This window comes from Anopheles maculipalpis, chromosome 3RL, assembly GCF_943734695.1.
Source record: "Anopheles maculipalpis chromosome 3RL, idAnoMacuDA_375_x, whole genome shotgun sequence".
NCBI classification, from domain to species: domain Eukaryota; kingdom Metazoa; phylum Arthropoda; class Insecta; order Diptera; family Culicidae; genus Anopheles; species Anopheles maculipalpis.
This window is the reverse complement of record NC_064872.1, coordinates 45,985,538-46,005,776: the sequence shown is the minus strand read 5'-3', so window position 1 is coordinate 46,005,776 and position 20,239 is coordinate 45,985,538. Positions and strand designations below refer to the sequence as shown.

Here is a 20,239-nt window from a genome sequence, read left to right as displayed (position 1 = left end):
GCTCACTTGTAGTCTCTTATTTTTTTTACCAGATTTAGGAACAAAATCTTTAGGATCTAGTAAGGATCAGGATATTCCCTGATAGAGAAGCTCAAGATTGATTTTTGTTTTGTTTTTTTGGATTGAAAAAAAAGTTTTTATAATAATAAAAATATCTTTTAGCATAGTGCAAAAGCATATTTAACTAGTTACTTTTTAAATTTGAAAAGTTCTTGCAAAATGATAAGAAAAAAAATCAACTCATTTTTAAATAAGTCGATTCTCAATTCTCAATGTGTTCGAAAATTTGAGCTGCAAACCAATTTACTTTATGTATGTTAACTTTCTTTTCTCCCAAAAACTATGTGCAATCAAGAAAAAACCTCTCATCATCATACAGCTGCCTTCACGAGGCAATCTCAAGCATCGTTCCCGATGCATCGGACGTATTCGTCAGAAGCGCTGGCGGTCGCTCTTTGGTCGCGGATCAACACCGAAATTCAATAAAAATCCCGTCACCAACTCAATATTTCCCTCATTCGTTCACCCACTTTTACAAATTAATGCATAATACATGAGCGCTACGACTTCGGCAAGCAAGCATACACGTCTCGGCCCGTTCGTATCTCGGCATGCGGGCCTTTCTTGCCAGAAAAAGTTTAAGTTGGCCCAATCGCCGCCCCCGATCCAACATTTTTCCCCCATTTTTCTTTCATTTCTGCAATCTCGCAGCCTGCATACAACGCGCAACAAACCGAATAAGGGTGCTCGAGAATCTTTATATTCCTTCGATATCGTTCGGTTCGCTCTGCCATCTCCCATCCGGTTCTGGAACCTTGGTCCTGGAACCCCAGTAAAACATAGCTTCAGCAGAAAAGGAAAAGCATGAGATTGGCATAAATTATACATTTTTCAATGTTCTAGTCCCAAGACACTTGGAAGGAATGAAAACAACTGCGCCGAGGTGGATGAATGGATGGATGGATGGATGAAGCGACAATCTAGCAACGCATATCAGATCCGGTCTTTTGTTTTTGGTGAGGGAAAGGTAAGGACAATGCAAAAATCAATAATTGCCCGATCAAGAAGAATCGCGTTTCTCTGAAGCCATTTCAAGATAACAGTTACTACAGTTGCTTAAATCAGCTATGTACGAAAAGAATAGTTAATTTAACAGAACTTTAAAGCTTTAAGTTAAACTAACGGCCAAACAAACATTAACAGCAGAGGTTTTTGCTCCGGAGCAAAAGTCATTTGAATCGTAATCGTACAATCGCTTTTGTTTGTAATGACTCTCAACATTTTGCTAGTAAGAGATATTGACCCAAAAGTGTGTTTTCGTTTTTTTTTTTTCGCTTTGCAGTTGATGTTTAGGACGTCTGTGTGTAAAAACATCGACCGATAAGTCGGTCACCGTAAAATGACACACCGCAATAATCAATGGCTGGTTTAATTGTACGCGAGGAGAGGCAGGAAAGGGGGAGGGGGAGGGGGCCTCTTACTTCCACTCCACCTAGGGCCTCCGAGGGGGTTTAATCCGTCACGGGCAATAACGGCAATCCACCCGGAATCAGCAGTAGCGGTGTGTTTTTGCTGTGTTTTCCCGCCGGTTTATAGGCTCCTCTAAGAATAACGTGTGATAAGAAGCAAGGCCTTACAAAATACTCTCTTAAAATCTAAGATATCAATAGATTTACAATCTACATTTGCCTGCTCATGTAACAGAAGTTTGTATGCACTTTTTTAATATCTTATCTATGAAGTAAACCCTCACCATTAGAAGCTGATATCATATCGATATCACAAACTTCCTTTTGACAACGTAATTCAGTGTGTGTGACGCAAGGTGCTGCTCATGTATATAAGAGAACAACCAGCAGCACAATAACTCAATCGTCGGAAGTAGTCAGTACTAATCATGAGATTGTTCCTCGTTGTCGTTTTGGCGTGTTTGGCCGCGGCCCAGGTAAGAACCAACACGTGAACAACAGTGAACAATCACTTACGGAGATTGTACGAAATTTCTCTCTCCCAGGCTGGCAAGATCAGCTACCAGTCGATCGTGCCATTGCGTGAAGCTCCTCGCAGTTCACGCATCGTGAACGGTTTCCCGGCAACGATCGGTCAGTTCCCGTACCAGGTGTTCCTAAATGGTCAGACTGCTGCTGGTAACATTGCGTGCGGTGGTTCGCTCATCTCGGCCGAATGGGTCCTTACCGCTGCTCACTGTCAAACGGGTGTCATCCAGTTCACGGTCCGCGCTGGAACGATCAACATCAACGAAGGAACAGTGCGCACGTCCAACCTGATCGTCATACATCCTGCTTACAACCCTAGCAACCTCAACAACGACATCGGTCTGATTCGTTTGAGCGAGCCAATGCCGCTGGGTGGTAATATTCAGGCTGTGGCCCTGCCGGAAGCTAACCTGTCCGAGACATTCCTGAACCGTGAAGCTACCGTATCTGGATTCGGACGCGTCAGCGACCAGATTCCAACTATCTCCACCACGCTCAACTTCGTGCACTTGAACATCATCTCCAACATTCAGTGCATGGGAACGTACGGTGCAGCAACCATCATCGACTCAACCGTGTGCGCTGTCGGTCGGGACGCTGCGAACCAGGGTACGTGCAATGGTGACTCGGGCGGCCCATTGACCGTTACCGAAAATGGCCAATCCGTTCAGATCGGTGTGGTGTCTTTCGTTGCTGCCGTCGGCTGTGAAGCTGGTTTTCCTTCCGGCTATGTGCGCACCACTCATTTCCGGGATTGGATTCGTGACCAGACGGGTGTCTAAATTTTGACTGTAACATACGTAACACCATCAATGCACTATTTATGCCCGTTTAATGCATTCAACTAAACGTGTCACATAAATACGGATTCTTGCGTACATTTTTTGTAATAAAACACTTTCAATAAAATTTTTAAAAAGCCTGCTCTTTCATTTCTCGACGTCTCGACGCTGAACTGGCTGAAGCACAATCATAATGTTTGTAAAATGTAGTTTAGAAAAATCAAAAACAACTGACAAAATTTTCTTCTTTTATTTCTATTATTATGTTGGCGCGAGTTCGTAGTCATATATTAGTTGTTTCTTGAATATCTCTCAACTAGCAAAAAAAAAAAAAATGTTACAGAGCTTCTCAATAAGGATTCGCGTGAAAGCATCTCTTCTTATACCGACTTTTGATAGCATTTGTTAAAGTATCAACATGATTCTTTTAACTATCGCCCTAGAAATTTTCATTCCAAACGCACGGCAAGCTCACATGCAGAGTCATGTCCATTAGTAAATTACAAAACCTAGCTACTGGTTTTACCTTCAACAAGCCGAATTACATTGCTGTGAGGGAATTTTCTACCATTTCTTTACACTAGAAATTATACGGTATGAAAAATGTACCTCACTATCGATACTCTGTCATTTATCCGATGGAAGTCCCTTGTGCAAAAGCTTCTTCTTTTGATAGTTTTTTGCTTTAATTTCAATATTTTAGCAACGCTTAGTTACAACTCCAATTCGGCTTAGCTTTGTTCGCTTCCGAACAACAAATTAAGTAACATGCTCGCATTAGAATGGCACTATATACAAATGCTTCGAATGGCCTTTCGATTGTGTCGATGGTATGCTACGCATGCTCTAGTACATCGCATCACAAAATGGTTCGATAGTTGTATGATTGATGTATTTAGTTTACATATGCAGAAGAAAGTAGCTCAAGCATGTCAAACAAACGTGTGGCGAGAGTGGTTAACACTATGAATTGGGTAGCATATTGGTTAGCATTTCCTTTTCCGACGTACTAAGCTTATCGGGGAATTTAATATCGAACGCTACCAGTAGATCGCCTTTTCGCGACGGTTCCTTCGGAAATGGTAATCCGTAACCCTGTATACGTTTCACCGTATTAGGTTTGATGATTTCCTGTTTTGTACTGATACGCAACTTTTCACCTGTCATAGTGGGTACTTCAAAAATGACCCCACAGAGAGCCTGCGAATAAAGGAGGAAAAATAGAGCATTTTATTAACGAGCGTTCGAGAATGTGAATAAACTTATGATACTAGCTTATGTAAACGTATAAACAATTTCGATTCATACTACCAATGTTTCTTCCAAAGATTCTGGACTTAGCGATTCCTGAGCACATCTACCACATTTGAACAAGAAATAAACTTCGCTGTCTAGCCCTTTCTTTCCGAAGACGGCCCACATTTAGTCAAAGGTTTATAAAATACTGATGGTATTGTAGTACAATACGTTCTTATCAATCTGCTCTACGTCATATCTTAACAACCTGATAGTTTCAGTTGATAAATGGATAATAGTGCTGATTAACTCCATGTGGATTATTTGTCAATACGTGCTTCGATGGTCTTAAAACGTACGATCAATCTACAGCCTACACTGTATAAGCCCAATTGTTGATGTTCATCTAATACAAAAGGCCACTTACCTGTTTTAACGTTAATCGGGCGGTATATCGAAGATCACTGCCTTCACGCCGGAACCAGACGTGTGGTTTGTCCCGCACGATAAATACAATGTCAGCAGGTATCTTTCCCTTTGTTTGGTCGCCCTCCTTCTGGAAGGTAACTTTTGTGCCCGATTTCCACCCCGGCTTTATGGATATAGTCACGCATTTGTCCTCTTTTTTCGACGTACCGTCCGGTTGTAGGACACGGCGCGAAATCTTCATCTTCTTCACACAGCCATGATAGATCTCCTCTAGCGTAACATACAGATCGTGCTCGATTGGGGGATCCTGAACTTTCTCCTTCTTGAGGGGCGAGTGAACATTGAACGAGTGTGACCTAAAAGTAATGAAATGAATGTATTGTGGAGCAGTTCTGGTATCACCTCACGACATGCTACTTCGTACCTAAAGGCACCCCCTAGACCGTGCCGGTTGCCCAAACCACTGAAGGGTGTGAAGAAATCGTCATCGTTGAAAATACTGCTATTGAATAAACTATCATTGTCCATATCGAAGAACGATCCGAACGGATTGTTTGAACCGAAAAATTGTGCAAACGTTGCTCTGGGATCTCCGTGGAATTCATAAGTGAAATTCTGAGAGGAGTTTGATGTGCCGTTCGATGCTCCTGTGGAAACAGCGGAAAGATAAAGGAATAGCAGCAATGGTGACGATTCCGTTCCAACCCTTTCCCAACTTACGTCCTTTTAATCCTTCCTCGCCAAACTTGTCGTACATTTCTCGCTTCTTCTTGTCGGATAGCACTTCATACGCTTCTGCCACTTCCTTGAACTTTTCTTCCGCGCCCGGTGATTTGTTTTTGTCCGGATGATATTTCAGCGCCAGTTTTCGATAGGCTTTTTTTATGTCTTCATCCGTCGACCCTCTCGGTATACCGAGAGTTTTGTAGTAATCTTTCCCCATGGCACCTATTTTGTATCAAAATCGTCGGTACGGAGGCTTATAATAACACCTTTTTCACAATTTCCACGATGAGATTTCAGTACCGTTTCGGTTACTACACCGAGTGCACAGTACGAATACGACGGTATTGTAGCTAAAAATATAAAACAAAGACAACAACACATTAACACTCATATCATATCGTATGAAACAAGAAAGTGGCTCAAAAGAGTTACATAAAGTTATTCATTTACAGCTATCAAATAATTATAAGGCATGCATGGGAGGGCTTCAAGGCTGTATATGGTAGCATAGCAAGGGTACAACTCTACGAGGCCATGCGCTCTTTTGGAATCCCGGCCAAACTGATCAGGCTTGTTAGAATTACCATGACAAACGTCACATGCCAGGTGAAGGAGGATGGAAAACTCTCAGCGTCCTTTGCTATCACGAAAGGCCTGCGCCAGGGAGATGGGCTCGCCTGTCTCCTATTCAACTTGGCGCTAGAGAGGGCCATCCGTGACTCGGAAGTGGAGACTTCGGGAACCATCTTCTATAAGTCAACCCAGATTCTGGCATACGCTGATGATATGGACATCATTGGTCTGCATTGAGCAGGCGACAGAAAACCTCGGGTTGCAGATTAACGAGGTAAAGACCAAATAGATGGTGGCATCATCAGCGGCCCTTCTAAGAAATCCGGAATTACGTGGGGGTGATGTACGGATAGGTGACCGTAAATTTGAAGTCGTTCAAAACTTCACCTATCTCGGGTCAAAAGTCAGCACCGAAAACAGCACAGAGACGAAGTTGCACGCTAGGATGCTGGTGGTTAGCCGGTCATTATACAGCCTGAGGAAACATCTCACCTCAAAAAACCTGTCGCGACTGTCGAAGCTGGGTTCGTATCGTACCATTATAGTCCCAGTACTCACATACGCCTCTGAAACATGGACCCTGTCCAAAACAGACAAAGACCTCTTAGCCGCGTTCGAGAGGAAGATGCTCAGAAGGATCGTTGGCCCTGCATTGCCAACCAGCATGAGAAACAACAATTGGTTTATTTCTTACATTATCCGGCTTTCGTAGACGCATAACTTCCAAATCATAGTTGGATTTGCATAGTTTGGTTCTTCAAGAAATATGAACAACCAATTTCATGTGACACCTATCTCTTGCACCGAATCTATTTACACTTCCTTTTACACAGTTACTCCTAAAAAATCTACCAAAAACGAATTATACTCCACCAAATCGTCACATTCTCTTAAATCAGGCTTCTACAAAACACATTAATCGCAAATGAAATTGTCTATTTTTCACTTGAACTGACGAGATGATGAAACTGTTATTATTCACGATACTGGGTGGGCAACCCGTTCAATTTACGAGCAAAACTTAAACACTACCACTTACAGCAGCTTAACTTAGGAAACTGGCAGAGAAAAGCGTTACTTACTGGAATTGTAAATGAACCTGTGTAGGTACGCTTCTCAAGAAAAATACTAAGCTCCACCAGTGTGCACATGTCTGCTTATAAACAGAATAAACTTGTTCATCCCTGCGGATTACACTACCACACAGTACCAACCGCGTGTTACACTTTGTGTGCGCGCATCCGTTGTACTTAAAATACTTACACCGTAATGTACGTGTTCACACATTCGCGCGTGAGGGAGCTTCTATACGTACTGCGCATGCTATAGCACAAAACGTATTTCTCATTCTCTACCCAATGTGCTACCGTTCCCGTAATAAAGTGTGTAAAATAACAATGCACCACCTCGGGCAGCGTCTGTAAGATGAGTCGAATTCTGAAACCATTCTCCACTTCTCCACGGTCAACAGATTCGGTGTCGCACAGTCCTCGAAAGTGTTCATCCAACTCACAGTTATTTTATTCGCACCTCTGCTAGGATCGGCCGGTAATTCAGGGTTACTTGAAACAACCCCCTGTTCCGTCCAATGGTACGAGCTGGAATTGGAAGTGAATAGCAATTTGATTCCCCTTGGATTGTACGAGCTGGCACAGTTTCATGGTTCAGACAGTGCATCAGGTTCAAGATCAACACCACATGTTCATCTCCGGAAAAATAAGCGTATTTGTTTGTCTTTATTGTCCCCCGTCTGAATGTCTTGCCTTATTTTAAATCACTCTAGCGGCCAATCTTTTGTTAACGATGTGGATACATTGCCATTCACTGAACAACGAAGGCGAAGGTTATGATTCAACTTGTCATCACTTGCTGTACATTGAATTATCTACGCGTATCCGTACGTTGCACCTGGATAATTGAAAACCGTCACGTATTATATCATTAACCTTGTAACGAAATAATAATTTGTCAGTCTACTAAAGAAGTTACTTTTATCCTGTTGGTCCCATACAGTTGTGACATTTAAAATGACATGCAGTATTTCATTAGTTTTTGTAATTCTTCATAATTCGCAATATCTTTGTACGCATATTTGGCATAATTTATAACTACAACATGTTGAAGCCAAAGGCATAGGATACGGTCTTGGATTATTTCATTTTTCCATTTTTTTCTAATGTCTGAATTCCGTTGGTAATAGGCCTGATTATCTCTTACAAACGGAAAAGTCTCAAGATAAGATTGTCAATAAAACGGAAAAAAAATTTGCATTTTGAAACCGTTCTTGTGACAGACAAGTGTCAATCTGTCAAAGTGATGAAACCAACAAAAACAAAACCAAAAGTGTAAACAAAGTGTTCTTGTTGAGAAGATATTTTGTGTTGTAGCTAATATTTGGGATATCAAAATGATTTTTTCGAATCATGTGAACGATGATAGCAGTAGTAATGATAAAAGAACGGAAGTTCTTAATAAACACCATCGGCTGCTTCGTAATCTTGTGATTTTTGAGCAAAACCTTTTTGATATGTTCTCGTGGTTGTTCCTTTCAGATTTAAGAAAAATGTTCGTGTATCGAAGGAAATTTTCTTCGATATTCTTGATGAGATTGAGCTAAAGTTTCCGCCTGAAAGGGCAAAAGGATTCACGCCAAAAGAAATGTTGGCTGCTACGCTGCGGTTTCTTGCGGAGGGGAGTTACCAAAATAGAACCGGGAAAGATTTTAGTAAAGCAATTGTTCAACTAATTGTTTCTTCGTGGCATTTACCAAGTGTTTAAATATTGTGGAAGAAACGTTGCCGCCCAAAAACATTTCATTAGAAATGGAACCAACTGAGTAACAAGCAGCAATGGAACATGACAATTTTTTTCCCCGTAGTGGCATCCCTGGCTTTCTAAATTAAAATACTCACATTTTGATAGGAACTGTACAAGAAAACGAACTGGAAACACAAAGGAACGAGTGAGTTTCGCGCCTTTCCGTTTCGAATAGCTGACGGAAAACAGTTTGACAAATACTAGTCTTCGTTCAATCCGACAATCTTCCCGAAACCGAATCAAATTGTCTTGACAATTTGTATGTGATAATCAGGCCTAATATCTGAAAATCTGTCTGGATAACGTTTGTTACAAGTCCCTTCGTTTCGTGGCGCTGCTAATCTGCTACCTTCCGTTCCGAACCTTTAGTTCCGCACACAAAATCTAATGAAAATTGACGTGGATAATAATTATTTGTTGCACTGTATTTTTTGAAAATTGCATACTCATTATAGCCATTTGAACTATCAATCCTATTGAATTTTGTATACTCTGGCTGTTGGAAATTAGAAACAAACAGACAGTATGGCTTTGGTCAGATAGACAGTGCCATGTCGACACGCTCACTTATTATTTGTTCAGTAATATGCCAAACAGAATTTTTGTATGAGTTCGTATTGCTGTTAGAATAATTAAAACTAATGTAATTGATGGTAATCACAATTGCAGTATCATTGCTTCACACATACACCAATTGCGGCAAGCATCCAATTATTTATAAATAATTGGATGTTCTGTGCTGCCGAGCAACAAATAGTGTTACAAAAAGTGTAAATTCGATTTTATACCAGTCGTGGCATCTTTCAAACCATAAGAAGAAACGTTGTACTGGTACGCTCCTAGGCTAGGGCATCCGTCTTCTACATCGCTCAATCCGGCACTGTCCGATATTGTTTGCTCGGCAATATGTCATAAGTTATTGCCATATGGCACTGCTTCACCATGGGGTGACGAGTTGCCTTTACCATATCGGTCAATAGATATGAATGATAATCCAACACATGCTTCCATATTAGTACGCTTGTCGAAGCCGGTCAGTTTGAGTAGCTGGTAGGACGATCTCACAAAAAAAACCGTTTTTTTCCTTGCTTGGATTTATAATACCCGACAAACGCGAACGTGTCAGCCGTCGTGGTAAATTTAGTGAAACAAGTTTCATGTCGATGCGATACGAGCCTCCAAGAAAGGACCACTGAGCAATTCGCGCGATAATTTTGATTGCTCCAAAGAGTGGAGGGCAATCTGTTCGCGCCAATAGTTTCAACCCTACGGACACCAAAACTCTCCCCAACCATGGTTTGAGACTTGTTAATTAAATCAAGGCATCCAACTTGTCTTACAGACCTAGAAATGTAGCCACTTCTATAAAGTCGCCTGATAATGTTGCTATACAACCCAATTCTCACGGATGCCTTGTTGTCTGCCCAGGAAAAAAAAAAATGCGTTCACATGTTTATGATACATGTAAGAAACAGATAAAAACCACAGCAATTTATAGATTGTTTAGCATTTTCGTTTTGATTACAAAAAATATTTCAAAGTTGTCTTTTTACCGAAAAGTCTTTTTCTAAAGCAAAAGCATAGACACTAAAATAACACAAATCTTGAAACGTTCATCGTTATCTTTGCCTAGTTCTCTCCGGATAAGTTGCATTCAGTTAAATTTAAAAGATGTACTCGTTTATGCGTCTCATTCATAATTCTTTTAGTTTTTTAAATACTTTTTATAACACGTGTGCTCGTATTGTTCTTGCTTAGTAGACAATCATTCTTTTGGATCACATTTGTTTTTATTTGCAACTGCATTATTGGTCAAACAAACCCCTTAAGAGCATGATATGTGGCAAAGAACTCTACTTTCAATAATAATCACCAAAGTTCCTATTTAAAAACAATGTCACGGACACGTATCGGAAGCTGCATCATACTGACATACATTATTAAATATTCTGGTTTATTTCGACCCATCTTTACGCTATCATCTGGTAGCTTGCAATTATGCAAATTCACGTCGCTTTATGAGTCTACAAACACGTCAATTATAAACATTATTTCATCGCCAGACGCAACAACAACGCGAGAACGCATACAACCCTCAGGAAAGACAATAATTGAAGATCATCTACTAAAACAGCCTTTAAAATTGAGCATCACCATCACCAGTTGTAAGGCCGACTAGCTGCCATTTCACAGTGGCTGGATGTAGCGGGTACTGATGTTCGAGCCCTGAATCATCAACCGAATACACGCAGACGGTATCCCAAAGCCGGCTGGCTAAAAACACTAAACTTCTTTCGGTTCGGTCTGCCCAAAAAGGAAACCAATCACACCTCCCCAAAAAGCGAAAAGCGAACTCCGAAGACCGAACGATCCCCAGGTTACCTTCATGATCGTGATATGCCTGCCGTACAGCAACTGGAACGCGACGGAACGTAGCACACCGGATCGTTTTGGGCGATCGAACAGCATGACTACATGTCTCGCCATTTCGAGTAGACCCGTTTTTTTTTTTGTTCCCTTTCGCCTATGACTCCAGGTCGGCCAGCCAAAAGATGATAGTCGAACCGAAACGACCGCTGGACCGCTGTTCACTATGGTTGCCGATCACATGTACAGACTATGCACGCATAAGTGTGGAACATATCTACATGCAATTATCATGTGTTTGTGCATGTCTGTATGCGAAATGCGCTGTTTGACACAAAATCGATTGTGAAGATGTTGACCATAAATGGTAGCGGAATTTTTAGTATTGCATTGGCTCGTCACCCTGGCCTCTTCTGGTGCCGCGGTAGTGCGGCCACGGTCGTCGTAACGCTTGCGCACACCAAAAACTCGTTCACCACCGATGCGCTGCGCTGCGGTAAACCGGAGAGTTACCCTTCATAAGCGTAGTACGAGTTCTACGATGGCAAATACAGCATATCACTGGATCCGAACGAGATGCGAATAAGCAAACGAGCCATACAGACGGCCGGAGCAATGTATAAGGTTTTGATCACTATCGCTGCGCTACTACAAGTGCGAATACATATCAATTAGCAAAAGGGCTTCGGCCACTGCATACCAACGCACCTTATTGATGCATCGCCCTATAGACGTGCATGGAGCACACAGGCTCCCTTGCTAGGTGTGCAATACTTCCATTAATGATCGATGATATGTTGCAGCAAACAAGCATATCTCGGCTCACGACTCGCCACCGCCCCTACTGCAAACCGGCTACAGTTGTGCAAACAAATCTGAACGGCGGACAATTTGTTGCAACGTCTTATGGGTATCTAGCACTGCATCCCACTTGCACTCGCTCTTGCTGTTCACATCACTCAATGCTATCATGCGGTTTAAAAAAACAAAGTCAAGTCCTCATGGTTCAGCCCTTGTTTGTGCCCTTGTGCAAATGTGACATAATTTGGTATTAATTTTACACCTTTCGACGTTCGCTAACTATTTATCGTATCATAAATATATGAATGACGAGTTATGTTATAATTTCTCCAGAACAGAAAATGTATTTTGATTTAAAATCCGTATCGCAAGAGTTCATAAACGTTCTGCTGAAATGTATCAATAACAAATGTGTGCTACAGATCAGTAGTAACATATTTTTATCTCCCGCTACTCTTTTCCATTGTAATAATCCTGACAGAGTGGAACAGAGAGTTTAATGACTATACCAATATATCTATATCACTGTTTGTACCATCCGGCAACGTACATATGAATGTGAGAAAGTGTTTTTTTTTTTTTCGATTGTTTGACTACGTACTGTAAGCAATCCTACCAAATGTACTGGACCACTTATCCGTTCTCACGTATACCAAAGGTTAATCCATCCGTGACGTTACGGTACGAAAAACATCGCACAGTTTCACTGCTATTCTCGCAAGTGCTGGTAACAAATGCACTGGTAGCAGCATCACTGCCACCGTCATTTGGTCTGCGCTTTATCCGTTTTTTGTTCGTTTCTGTATTTTTTTTTTGTCCATTCTTCCACACTCAAGTGTCTTCCATTACGAGCGAATCGGTTGTACTTTCAGTAAATTTTACGGACGATATTAGCCCTGGATGCATTGCTCCGGCGACGAATGCGGTGCATTTCACCGTCCGACCGAGCTGCACAACTACTGCCATCTGCATGATATGGAATACAACAGTAACTATTCGGTATCCGCGCTGTCCAGTAAGTAGCAAACGTACGTTTAAAGCACCACAGTTGTATTTCACATCACTATTGAACATGTGGCTGAAGCCAGAATCAATAAACCGCCCTATTAGCGCTTTTGATCCAGCACGACATTTGCATGAAAGATCCTCGAATGGTGGCGCATATTTGAACGTACGTTTAAAACAGTGTTCTATAGATTTAGCTTTGTTTAAACAACTTTACAAATTTTAATAAACAATCTTGAACAGTCATAATCAAAACGACCCATCTTGTTTCTTCATCCAGCAGTCAATCAAATTTCAAGCCAAAAAAAACTCAAACAACATGACAATAAAATCTGAGCTCCATTTGCCTATCAAATACTCCATCAAACCATTCGCAGATAACTATCTTGTAACATGTCGATGGACGTTTGCTCAAATAGATGCATGCTTCAACAGGTTCTATACTAATATTTGATGCATTGTAAACAGTATTGCTCTATGACACGCTACACGTGTAGCACCAATTAGCGCAACATGGACATAAATTTAATTTCTTCATCTTAAGCTTTATTAAGCATGACAGCACGAAATTTCAAGAGCACTAGTGAAGGGTTTTGGGGCTGCCCGGTGGTGTAGGCGACAGCGGCGCCGGTCTTCAAACGGCAGGACCACCGGTTCAAATCCCATTCGGACCGTCCCCCCTCGTAGTGAGGACTCACTATCCCACTACGAGGATTCGGCAAGTCTAGTAAGCCATTTTCGATGGCCGGCATGACCAAGCATGGCATGGCCAAGGAGAAGAAGTAGTTTATATGAAGGTATGCTGAGAGAAAAATAAGAATTAGTTTGCGAAGCATTCATTGAACACTCAGTCCACACTAATAATTTATAAACATTGCTACATTTTGCTACAATGCATCGTTCTTACAAAAACGAACAGCAAAGGCGGTAAATATTCACTTTCCTAGCGGGATAAACATCCAAAATTTCAAGCTTTTTCAAGCATTTTAAAAATCAATAAAACATATTTATTTGATAAATATAGTTCGTACAGTTAACATAAATTTACATTAATCAAACAAACCATAAAATATTACTTCCACACAAATATTAACCGTCAAAACATGCAGCACAATTCACCCAAGATCATGTGATGTGAAACGTTGTTTGGGTGAGAAGAAGGAAAGCACATTCGGGTCAAGGTTATCAAGAATGCATATTTTTCTCACAATGTCCTACAGACACAATACTGCCCCTCCTCCTCCTCCTCCAACGAGAGAAGGGTTGGCATTGCAACGACGGACACTAGTAACGAGTGCATAACGCATTGTTTTGGAAGTAAGTTTTATCCAACCGCAAGAGTTGTCTTTTAAGCTATAAATCGACTGAAACAATAGTTGTCATTTGTCAAATTTATGGATCTTTTAAAATTTGTGCTTTTAATATCTATATGCTTTTACTTTTCCCTTTTTTTCTAAGTTCAATATAGTGTATTTTGCAGCATACGTAAAATCATCTTAGGGAACTTATGTAAAATATATCGGTGTTTCGAACAACCCTGTACACTAAATTACATATGTATAAGAATGGAAGTAATTGTTCAATTTAGTCACAAAATGAAAAAAAAGGATGCTTCTTTGCCAAGCCATTGAATGTTTGTGTGTTTTGTTTTTAAATAAATAATGTAATTATTATCAAATTTAGTAATGATTACCATTTGACATATGTCGCGTTTAAAAATATATCCATGCATGCCAAACTGGGGTGTGCAACCAAAGCTGGAAGCATGCGCCAACACACACCGCGCGGTTAAGCATTTCTCATTACGACAATCTTTCGAAGATTCTTTCCCAAGTTTACGCATTCACGTTTGCCGTTACTATTACTATGACTGCCGCATCCACCATTAGCATCACTAGCGTTACTGATTCTAGCTCCACAAACACCATCACCGGTCATTTGCCCGTGTGTAGTGTTGGGCGAGAGAAAATGAACGATTTCCAAAAATAAAACTCGCCCTGAATTGTAAGGTTACCTTTGGTCTGGTCATAATTTTTAAGTTTTTTTTTTGTTTCTTCTTCGCCTTATGTTGTTTTTTGGCTTTTCAAAATTTGCTTGGAAACAGTCGACGTAAATACAACCTCACCGAATCTTTAAGAAGCTGTGTGTTTCGGTCTTCCGAGTGGGAGTATACAGACACATACATTGAGCAAACCAAAATGACGAAAAAGATTGAAATCGTCAGCTTGTTTGGCGGTCAGCCCGATTGCCAGAACGCTAAGCCAGCCAATAAGCCGCGAAACACAACCACCTCAGGCCTGCTAGCGTGAATTGCTTTCCACGCACACCGCGTAGTTGAATACGAATCAATAACCATCGTCCCAAAATCGGCAGGAAAGCAAGTGAAGCGTTCCAATACATAGAAGACAATCAGACCGATCGTTAGAGAGGATCGTGATGCGTGCGGCCACGTACAGCCATTCCTCTCGGTGCGAATCATCTGGACACGCCACTCACACCAATCCTGATCGCCGGCAATGACAGCATCAGCTCTCACAAATGTTATCACATTCGATGAAAGACATTGGTTCAGATAAACAAGCACGTTCCCAGTGGTTTCATATGATAAGATGGGATTGGTTCTAAATTTAGATTCGTCGCTTCGTTTCGCGGTTCCTAAAAATAAAATTATGCCTAACTTTAGCGTGAATCACATCGATTAGGGTCAGCCCGTCATGACCTGAGAACGCCCCTGAAATTCTCTGTCAATAACAAATTGCAGTTTGTCGTTGTGGGAAGAAGGATTTCGATCTTCCAGCAATGTACAGGCTATTTTCAAACATATGGTGTATTTTAAAAAAAAAACACAAGCTAAGATTAACCTTCAAAGGAACATTCTCTAACCCATTTGACTGGCTTGTGGGACACAAAAAAAAATGTGCGTAAATTTAAATGTTCAATCAACTACAGTAACTACATGACATCATCCATCTTGTTCTAAGTTGCTATCTAGCGCTTGAAGTGTCGCTAGAAAGGTAATGCAAAATCGAAATTGTATGTTTTCTTTTTCACTTTTTCAAGCTTAGAGTACCACCTCTAATCAGTAGTTAGGTGATAGGAAACAAAGACATACTTGGCTGTAATGTAAACCATTCAATGTATCCTTGGAACGAAAGACACTCCATTGCGACAAACCGAACTGGCGGTGAAACGATCTGTCTGGGCGTAGTATGTTACCTTTTTTGAAGCCGAAAGTGACGTAGGCTTTTTAACTCGCGTCACGGAAGAGCGTACCGCTGCTGTCCCTCTGTAGCGGCGTGGAAGCAGGTTTTGGCAAGGCCAAGCGATCACGTCACACTGCGAACCAGTCGGCCCGGTCCATAGTGCCTTCGCGCGTATGCTCTTTTTGCAGCGGGGACGTAGGGTTGGTTTTGAAACTTCCTATTCGGATGAGTGCTGCAGGAAAAGATTCCCGATTAATCTTCTGCCGTTGGATTAGTTTTACAACAAACGTCCGTAAGCCATGCGGAGGATGGTTAATCTCGTTGCCATCACTGCATAGAGTAAGTACCAACTAGTGGCTTAAAATTGACAATCACTTCACACTTGTACGCAACCTTTACATTTGGGGACCATTGCGCATAACAACACACCACACTTAGGCCAATCCAACATCGTATCACCGATACACAGTAGCCGATTGTATTTACCCACAAGGTCCCGAGCGCCAGCAGTATTCTTTCAGACACAAGAGAGATCCCGCAGCACAAGAAGCACTCGATCAGGGCAGATTTGTCTACTGGAGATGCAACGATCCTCACCGTTACATTAAGTTTTGCTTCGCCAACCTTCGCACAGAAACTGCGTGGGTAGATGTGTTTGTGAAAGTACGAAGATCGCTTTCATCGATTAATTCGTAACACAATTGTAAAATTGCTTCTCAATTTTTACCACAAAGAAAGCACAGCACTGTTTGATTAAGGGGAAAGAAACACACATTTACAAACTAAAACATAAACAAAACCAACCCACCGAACAACCGATCACACTCGTCCTCTCTTCGTCGTGCGGTAAACTAAAGCAGTAGACACAGTTGATTATCGCCACCGCAATAGAAGCTGATACAATCAAAATGATGATACAATCAAAATCTCTCAGGTCGCACCCGCACACAAAGAGAGTGAGTGAAACACTAAATGCGAAACACGCACTTCGACTAAGCCAGTGTTTGAGCATCAGACTTCAATCTGTACTTGAACGTAGCCAATGTTGGCGTTCGAATGCAGGTTTCGGTACGAACCGTCGCGATCAACGCGATGAATATTCGTTACAGTGCTGTAGCGTCTGTTCAGTGCGTTCATTCGTTTGTTCTGTTCATTGCAATGTTCATTTCTGGTAGTGTGGATGGATGGACAATTGAACGTTGCATTGGATTCTAATTAGTAATAATGATAGGCTAAATTTATTTCGTTTCATTTCGGTACAAGATGGTTCCCGATCGTTATCTCCTCTTCTATTGCATCTTATCAATACCGCAGGAAGTAAGTCAAACACTTCAGCAGCACACTCGCTTAAACTAAATTTTTCCTTGCTAAGGCCTCTTCTGTCTATCTGCACATGGCTTTAACGGACTAGATCGTCGGATGTTATCCTAATGCTAATTATTGGTGGAATATCAGAAGAGTGTCATCACCTATCTTTTGCACAACATTTTTTCCTAGACTCAAGTATTGCATAACTCTTTTCATTATAGCAATAAGAAAAACGACTTTCATTAAAATTTAAAAAAAAATCAACAACATACAGTGCTCAACAAAACAATTGCAACCAATCAATCCCTATCATGAAACCCAACATTGAAGGTGCATAATAAGTCAAATGTGAGAAAGATGTTTTTAAGGTGATTGTAAACATCACTTGTCTTGTTTATGATAACAAAAACTTCACTAGATATGCGTAGCAATTCATGAAAAAATAAATTAATAATAAGTATAAAAAATAAACTTTTTTCTCCTGGAAATAAAAAACAAGTGCAATTTCAGGTGTTGTTTTCCCAATTTGTTTGCCCACAGGTTCTCCTTAGGGTTCAGGCCTGGAAATTGGGCCGGCTAGTTCATCACCATGATTCATTATCCTTAAACCACTGTTTGACCACTCTGGCGATGCGTTTGGTTGTCTTGTGGAAGGCAAAATAACATTTTTCAGGATGTCATTGTACATGAAACGGTACATGATTCCATCGATTTGATGAATTGAACCAAGACGGTTCGCAGAAAAACATCCCCAGACCGTTACATTGCCTACGCCATGCTTCACCGTCTTCTGACAGTAACGTGAATCTAAGCGTTTTCCAGTTGGTCGACGTACACGACCAATCCCGTCGCTTCCAAAGATGTTGAACTTCGACTCATCACTGAACAAAACCGTCTGCAACCGTTTCTGCACATCCCAGTCAATATGAGATTGAGCAGCTAGAAGTAATTTATTCCGATTCCTAAGTGAAATCAGAGGTTTCTTCGCAGGACGTCGAGAGAACAATCCGGCTTCAACGGCATGCGTCGTCTGATTGTCCGGTCCGAAGCAGATAACTGCATATTCATTCGCACTTTGAACGAAGTTTGAAAGGAGCCTTTTTCATGCTTCATACGATCATAGTGTCCTCTCTTGGCGTGGTGGACTGTGGTCTTCAACCTCTATTGTCTACATAAATCCTTTCGGATGCACGAAATCTCGAGCACAGTCTAGATACGGTCCATTTTTGCATCTCATACTTGTCACAATTTTTTTTTTGACATTCCACTCTTAAAATCATCGATTATTTTCTTCGTCAGTTTCCCTCCAAGGCTGTCATGTGTCATTTTGGTGTTTAGTAACAAAAATATAACGAAAGCATCTTTACTGACCTCTCTCAATAATTACCAACGTCTATTAACCTTGTAATGTTACAATAATTCAAAACGAACAGTTTTTTTTTTGGCAAACGAATCTTTTTCCAACTTAAAACAAAGTTCTTAAACGATGCTGGTAGTAAGAATTGTTCAAAGATGCGAGAAGTTGCAGTTGTTTTGACCAGGACAAAATGGTTGTTGTTCACAAAACACTCGCTGTGATCTGTAAATTTGACAGCTGATTGCTACAATAAACGTGTAGCAAACATCTAGACTCCTGAACCGTCAACTGCAGTAAGTGTTCTGTTTTTTATTTGAATTGCATTTTTTTTTTTTTGTCTAATACTGTATGATGTTCATGATGATCATTTGATCTCGACGATCTGACAAATAATAATAAACATACCGGGCGGCGGATGAACAGTGGCAAATGTTCATTCATTCATGTCTGCTAATAAGAGTGAATGCTGTCATTCCACCAGAGCATACGTGCGTACATAGTGAGTATACAAAAATGAAGAAAAAAACGGACTGAGCAAAAACCAACTCCACTGCGCAATGTAAACATTAGTCATCATGCATACAGAGAAAAGAAGAGAATGTGTGTGGTGGATGTATAAAAAGAGCATATTGCAGGGTTGTTTTCGATCTGATTAGGACACAAATTTAAAGAAAAATGCTCAACACATTCTAAAGAATAATTTTCAACGATGATTGTTTTTCGATAACTGGTTCGACAACATAACAACAGTCAAAATGACAGTATAACAACAGATAAAACGTTATCATGTTAAACCAACAATCTATTTATACTTAGATTTATTTATTCGCACAGATGACAGAACCCCAGCAATACAACAAGCCACTAAGCAGAGAGCAGACAAACTCTCGAAAGGCTACTGGCATATCGAGATTGCATCAAGGCGAGTCGCTCACACTCCCTTGTGCCATATACAATACATATATCAGCAAGCACTTGAGAATGAACGATATTGCTTTAAGCTTACTTTCCGCTCACCTGCTCAAATAACCGGTTGCGCACGACGCATCCAAATGACTTCGTTTGTGCGCATTGCATCGAAACGATGAAACGACCACCAATTACTTTCTGCCAGCAGAATCGTACGTGTACGTAAGATCTAGGTGAAAATAAAAATACAAAATATGACGTATTGTTGAATGGATGGTATTTTTAGAAACATTTCACCTTTGCGCATCCAGTGCGTTTTACTTCATTTTGCTACCAGGTAGTAAACAAAAGTAACACCTATGATGTTTAAAATATCGAAACAATTGCAAATTTCAAAACTCTTGAGATGAACTATTTAAATCGGGCTTCCGAACCATTGGAAGAACAACCAGTTTAAAGAATGATTATGTTCATCTACACACTTAACCACTTCCCATCCTAACATGCAATCTAATAATACAGTATTGGATGTCTAATAATTGTATTTTAAACATAGTAAGAGAAAACCTTTTGCTGATAATGAGGTATTAAAAAAAAACATCCTAAATATTGGTGACCGTACAAAAAAAAGGTAAGTTGTCTCCAGTATCGTTATTTTCGCCATTGGTCAATGGGAACTTTGAAATATTATTTAAATTCACATTCCATTCCAAAACCATTCACATTACT

General features: G+C 40.7%; 2 protein-coding genes across 2 annotated transcripts; one reads left to right on the top strand and one right to left on the bottom strand.

The window, feature by feature from the left end:
- Nucleotides 1-1,841: 1,841 nt before the first annotated feature.
- LOC126565229 (brachyurin-like) lies at nt 1,842-2,802 on the top strand. The gene is made up of 2 exons (XM_050222385.1): nt 1,842-1,945; nt 2,015-2,802. Exons 1-2 carry the CDS (start codon nt 1,898-1,900, stop codon nt 2,777-2,779), a joined length of 813 nt encoding a protein of 270 aa, XP_050078342.1. The 5' UTR covers nt 1,842-1,897; the 3' UTR covers nt 2,780-2,802.
- An 887-nt stretch (nt 2,803-3,689) lies between these two features.
- On the bottom strand, nt 3,690-5,408 carry LOC126564956 (dnaJ protein homolog 1). The gene is made up of 4 exons (XM_050222087.1): nt 5,165-5,408; nt 4,869-5,091; nt 4,443-4,800; nt 3,690-3,979 (listed from the first exon to the last, which is right to left on the bottom strand). Exons 1-4 carry the CDS (start codon nt 5,385-5,387, stop codon nt 3,743-3,745), a joined length of 1,041 nt encoding a protein of 346 aa, XP_050078044.1. The 5' UTR covers nt 5,388-5,408; the 3' UTR covers nt 3,690-3,742.
- Between the last annotated feature and the right edge of the window lie 14,831 nt (nt 5,409-20,239).

What these genes read in the sequence shown, in the direction of transcription:
- LOC126564956 (XM_050222087.1), bottom strand. Translation starts at nt 5,387, where the DNA reads ATGGGGAAAGATTACTACAAAACTCTCGGTATACCGAGAGGGTCGACG. An exon ending in CGAGGAAGGATTAAAAGGAC is followed by an intron (nt 5,092 to 5,164) that starts GTAAGTTGGGAA and finishes CTGTTTCCACAG; the next exon opens with GAGCATCGAACGGCACATCA. An exon ending in CCCGATTAACGTTAAAACAG is followed by an intron (nt 3,980 to 4,442) that starts GTAAGTGGCCTT and finishes CTTTATTCGCAG; the next exon opens with GCTCTCTGTGGGGTCATTTT.
- LOC126565229 (XM_050222385.1), top strand. Translation starts at nt 1,898, where the DNA reads ATGAGATTGTTCCTCGTTGTCGTTTTGGCGTGTTTGGCCGCGGCCCAG. An exon ending in CGTGTTTGGCCGCGGCCCAG is followed by an intron (nt 1,946 to 2,014) that starts GTAAGAACCAAC and finishes TCTCTCTCCCAG; the next exon opens with GCTGGCAAGATCAGCTACCA.